Genomic DNA, 5,842 nt, shown 5'->3' with positions numbered 1-5,842 from the left:
CCACCAGCCACTCCTCGGAAGGAAGGTTGGGCAACCCTACTTCCGTAGTGATACTGCCTCGGAAACCCAAGGAGGGGTCGCTATGAGTCAGGGCTGACTTGACGGCACATAACAACAACAACAACAACATATAAATTTTACCTATTCCAGAATGTCATACTGTTGGAATCATATAATATGTAGTAACCTGGGTTCCAAAATACCATATTGTAGGAATCATATAGTATGCTGGCTTCCTTCCCTTAGCAATATGCATCTAAGGTTGCTCCATGTCTTTTTGTGGTTTGATAGTTCATTTTTTATTGCTGAATTCCATCATGTAGAGGTACCACAGCTTATCCATTCCCCTAACAAAGGACACTCTGATTCTTTCAATATTTTCCAATTATGAATAAAGCTGCAATAAACATTTGTGTGCAAGTTTTCATGTGAAAATTTTCAATTAATTTGGTAAATACCAAGGAGTATAATTGCTGGATCATATGGTAAGACTATGCTTAGTTTTGTAAGAAACTGCCAAACAATCTTCCAAAGTGGCTCAATCATTTTGCATTCTCACCAGAAATGAGTAAGAGTTCCTGCTGCTCTACATCCTTATTAGCATTTGGTGTTGTCAGTGTTTTGGATTTTCGTCTTTCAAATATCTCCTTGTACTTTTAATCTGCAATTCCCTAATAACATACGATGTTGAGTATCTTTTCCTAGGCTTATTTGTCCTATGAGGTCAGATGTCTGTACAGATCTCTTACTCACTTTAAAGTTAGGTGGCTTGTTTTCTTATTGCTGAGGCTAAGAGTTCTTGGTACTTTTTGTACACAAGTGCTTTAGCAGACATGTTTTGCAAATATTTTGTCCCAGTTGTGGCTTGCCTTCATTTTCTTAGTATATTTAAAAAAAATTTTCTGATTCACAGACAGACTTAAACAACTCATTAACTCCAATCCCTTGTTTTGAAAATATGGAAACTAGGATCTAGAAAAGATCTCTGGTGGCTTACTGATTAAAGCATGCAGCTACTAACTGAATGGTTGGTGGTTTGAACACAAAAGCCACTCCATAAGAAAAAGATGAGGCAGTCTGCTTCTGTAAAGATTTACAGCCTTGGAAACCCTATGGAACAGTTCTACTCTGTCCTATAGGGTTGCTATGAGTCAGAATCGACACAGTGGCAATGGATTTGGTTTGGTTTTTTAGGCTCTAGAAAGACAGGCTTACCTAAAATCAGATGTTAGTAGTATATTTGGCATCAGATCTCAGGTGTTTTGACCTCAGCCCAATGTCCTACATACATATCAGGAAGTACGGCTTTAGTTCTTTCCTCTCCCTAACTTTAGAATCTTCCAGCAGCTGCCCAGAGAATTTCTGACAGCCTATCATCTACTTCCTTGGCACAAGTTCATAGGTGGCCCAGAGAGGCACAAGTATCTATTCTAAAAAAATTTTTAAGAAAATTTTTCTATTCCAAATTTAAAAATTAGTATTTTTAAACTTATGCTACCCTTCTAAAATTCTGAGCTAGTAAGAGACCGGGATGGTGTGGTTCTCAGTTTCCTCGCATTCACACAGTAAATAGAGATCTTCTAAAGAACATGGTTGCTGTGAGAACTGGTTTTGAATTGGTGCTTCTGAGGCATCATTTTTAGATCCATTATAGAAAACTTGGAGAATAGAAAAAAGTAAAAAATAAAATTACTCATAGCTTTACTAGCAGCTAGCCAAAGACAAGCAGTATTAGCATTTTGATATATCTAAAATTATTTTATAAATTTATTACAACTAGTCATTAAAATATCATCTTATAATAAAATTAGGATGAATTTCCCCTGTTTTTTAATGGCATATTACCATTACAAACAGATAATCTTAGTAAATACTACCAGGCTAGTGAATATATGAAGTAATAACACAATTACACTTCTGATGCATGTTTTTTTTGTATATAGTCATCCCCACTAGTCTGTGAGGGACATATTCCACATTCTTTCTAGGGTGATGACTGTGGTGATGCCTAAAACCATGCATAGTATCAAATCCTGTATTACTATTTTTTTTCCCATACATACTACCTATGATAAAGCATAATTCATAAATTAGGCACAGTAGGATATTAACAATAACTAATAATAAAACAGAACAATTATAACAATATACTGTAATAAAAGTTATGTGACACAAAGTGAGGTGAATGACATGGGCATTATAATGTAGCATTAGGCTACTATTTTCAGATTGCAGTTAACTGGCTAATTGAAACCTCAAGAACCAAACCATGGATAAGAGGGTACTACTGTACGTTAGGCAATTTTAACCTCAAAGCACAAAGAACATAACACTCATACTTTACCTCTTCTAAAACTGCCACAGACTGTAGCAATGTATTCAGAATCCACTTTTTTAACTTCATTCAATACAATATCCTAGCAGAAGAAAAATGTAAGTCAGCATTTGAAATTAGTTTTTCTCCATTGGCAATTCTAATCAAGGAAAACAATTCAGCGCACTCTTACTTGCATTTGTAACATTTCTTCACGAGGGATTCTTTTCTCAAAGTCCTCAAAATACCTATAAAAATAGAATAAGTAGATATAAGATTTTGGTAAAATTTAAATATCCTTATTTATTAGATCACCTGCCATAAACAAATGTCATTATCCCAGCAAATCATTCAAAAATGAACACTAGAATTCATAAAGAAGACAACTATAAAATTTGAAAAGGGCGTTTATTCCTTAACTTGGATCAAAGTTCTTCAGTGTCATCCTTTGTAACATCTGTAAAGTTTGTACTTATTTGTGAACACACTTCACATTCATGTTCTAAGAAAGGAAATATAAATAAGTATATTTATGTTAGTGCATGTTTCCAAATTATATTGCTCCCTACTGACAATTTAAGGGGTAACTTTGCTGCTCTTAAATCTTGCAAAATTATTGTATAGTAACATATTATCCTATAACATAGATGAGCCTTGAAACTATTATACTAAGTGAAAGAAAGCAGTCACAAAAGATCACATATTACATGATTGCATTTATATGCAATGTCCAAATAGGCAAATCTACAGAGACTGAAAGTAGATTAGAGTGCTAGGGGTAGGTGGTGTTGGGGGGATTGACAAGTGACTGTTAATGGGTAACAAGGTTTCTTTCTGGGATGATGACTGTGGTGATGATTGCACAACTCTGTGAATAGACTAAAAACCATTAAATTGTATACTTTAAATGGGTGAAATGCATGGTATGTGAATTAAATCTCAATAAAGCTGTCATTAAAAAATAGTATAAAAAATGTCTAAAAATTATGACTGCAAATAATGTTTCAGAAGTACCAGTTCAAAACCAATTCCCACAACAACCGGGTTCTTCAGAATCTCTCTACTTACTATGTGAATATCAAAAAATAAGAACCACATCATTCTGGTCTTTTATTGGCTCAGAATTCTGGAAGGGTAGTTTAAGTTTAGAAATATTATGATAAGGCATAAACAGGAAAGTTCTGAAGGTTATTAAGACTGGCTCACCAACACTGACCACTGACCACTTGATGATATTGCAAGTTTGGTTCAAGACCCATGCAATAAAACATGTCACACAAATTTTTTTGCTTCCCATGCATATAAAAGTTATGTTTACCCTATACTGTAGTCTATTAAGTATGCAAGAGCATTATGAAAACGTTTGAAATATTGTGAGAATTGCCAAAATGTGACAAAGAGACATGACATAAGCACATGCTGTTGGAAAAATGGCACTAACAGACTTGCAGGGTTGCCAAATCTTCAATTTATAAAAAATGAAACATCTGTGAAGTGTAGTAAAATGAAATTCAGTAAAACAAAATATGCTTGTATATAAAACTAGAGGAGCTACATATAGTGTTTACACATTACGTATCATAAATATCAGAAAGAGGGGTTCCCAGATTATATCTGGTATACAAAATAATTCCTAATGCTAATAGTGAAGCACACCTACCAGTTATTCCTGCATGTTATATAGGTGTTCAGGTTGTTTCTTTTTAAATTTAGTTTTTCTCGTTCATGTCCTGTCTTCTTAGGTGGACTATTAACTGCCTAAAAGTTACACTGAACCTCTTTATATCCTTAAAGCCCCATGCAGTGCTTTACACAAGGTAAGCACTAAATACATATCCAGTGACTGACTGGCTGATGCACTCAGCCCTATGGATCTTAACAGTAAGCTTCCTACTAAAGTTAAGATAATGAGAGAAGTTCTTAAAACAATCAAACAAATTAGAAAGTGACAACAAAGTATGTGAATACAGGCATACACGCTATAGGAGCTCACAACAAATCTTGCATTTCTGAATAGAAAAATGGTATAAATAGCTAATCTTGAAGAGTTACTATGGTGCATGAAAGGATGGTTAGAAAAAAAATTTACTTTCATATCTCAAGTGTCAAAATAAAATTTACTATCTTACTTTAGCCCAATTCGCTGATGATGGTTCAATTTATCTTCATTTTTTCTGAGATCTATATAAAAGATAAATAGAATTAAGGTGTTAAAAAAATAAAATAAAAAAGCTAAATTCAGTGATCTTTTTTATAAAGAACTGCCTGGAAAAAAGTGTATTGAAATGACTTTAGAAAAGACGAGAAAAATGTTTGAAGACATTAAGAACCATGTAAAGAACTCTAAATCAACAGTAAAACCTAACAGTTGATTTCATGATCATTTTTATTAACTGAACCAAATTTTACATCATAGCTACATGAAACAACAGGTAAAACATACCAAGGTCATACGAAATTTCACTATCTATGGCAGAAAGCAACCTTTTGAGAACCTGTATTGCTTTATTTACTGTTATGATTAATAAAATTCATTCATATTATTCATTTGTTCACTCACCATTTTATTCAATTACCCACTACAAACCAAACCCACTGCCATCAAGTCAATCCTGACTCATAATGAGCCAAAACGACAGAGTAGAACTGCCCTACACAATTGTGAAGGCTGTAAATTTTTATGGAAGAAGACTGCCACATCTTTTTCCTGCAGAGCAACTGGTGGATTCAAACCACTGACCTTCTGGTTAGCAGCTGAGTGCTTTAACCATTGCACCACTAGGGCTCCTATTTCATTCAATTACTATTAATAAGTATCTATTTGTGCAGTTACTATGCTAACACCTGTTAGTGTGAAAAACAGTCACATCATAACATATCTTAAGTCTAAAAATGACTTCATTTTATTTAGGTGTTCCTTTACAGGGCATGAGCCACAAGTAAAGTGAGTCTGGTTAAAGAAAAAAAATAAGTATGCTTCAAAAGCAAATCCTAATAATTACCTTTAGATATACAACGGCAAGATGGCAGACTAGGCAGAAAGACTTTACAGACCCTCTTCGACAAAGAAAAGGGAAACCAATTAACACAGACACAGAAGATAATCCTGTACTCCTGAGCCTTGATGAGAAGGATATAGAAGTGGATTAAACCCCAACTAGCAGAAGAATTTGCGTGAAAATACCAAAAAAGGAGACAGATGGAGCTGCAGTCTGTTTGGCAGCAATCCTGAGAGCACAGACAGCTTGGAGATTCCCGAGTGGTGGCAGGACCTAAGAATTAACCAAAAAATCAGCCTGCTAGCCAGTGACTGCACGGAGGACTGCTCTAGTGGCTGGGGAATAAACAGAGAAGGTGAAGAGAAAGGCGGGCTGAGCTGTGGACTTTGCCGGTCCAGAGGGCACCGCCATTTTGAAGCTTTAAAAGCAGCTTGACTATTTTGGATATTTAAAGAGACAACGCTCTAGCAGATTCCTGGGGCTTAAGAACACATTCTGCTTTCCAGCAACCCCAAGGACACCCCAGACC

The 5,842-nt window shown here is 35.1% G+C and overlaps 1 protein-coding gene across 1 annotated transcript in view; it reads right to left on the bottom strand.

Annotated features, from left to right (window-relative positions):
* The window catches only part of POLB (DNA polymerase beta), a 51,308-nt gene that overhangs the window by 27,807 nt on the left and 17,659 nt on the right, over positions 1-5,842 (bottom strand). Inside the window, exons 7-9 of the mRNA XM_007935028.2 lie at positions 4,444-4,495; positions 2,508-2,562; positions 2,345-2,417 (exon numbers count right to left, since the gene is read on the bottom strand). Coding sequence (XP_007933219.1) covers positions 2,345-2,417; positions 2,508-2,562; positions 4,444-4,495 — 180 coding nt within the window. The remainder of the gene's footprint in view (positions 1-2,344; positions 2,418-2,507; positions 2,563-4,443; positions 4,496-5,842) is intronic.

The sequence above is a fragment of the Orycteropus afer genome, unplaced genomic scaffold (genome assembly GCF_000298275.1).
Source record: "Orycteropus afer afer isolate SDZICR_OR568_19922 unplaced genomic scaffold, OryAfe1.0 scaffold00024, whole genome shotgun sequence".
NCBI lineage: Eukaryota > Metazoa > Chordata > Mammalia > Tubulidentata > Orycteropodidae > Orycteropus > Orycteropus afer.
Note: the sequence above shows the minus strand (reverse complement) of the source record. Positions and strands in the feature narration are given on the sequence as shown.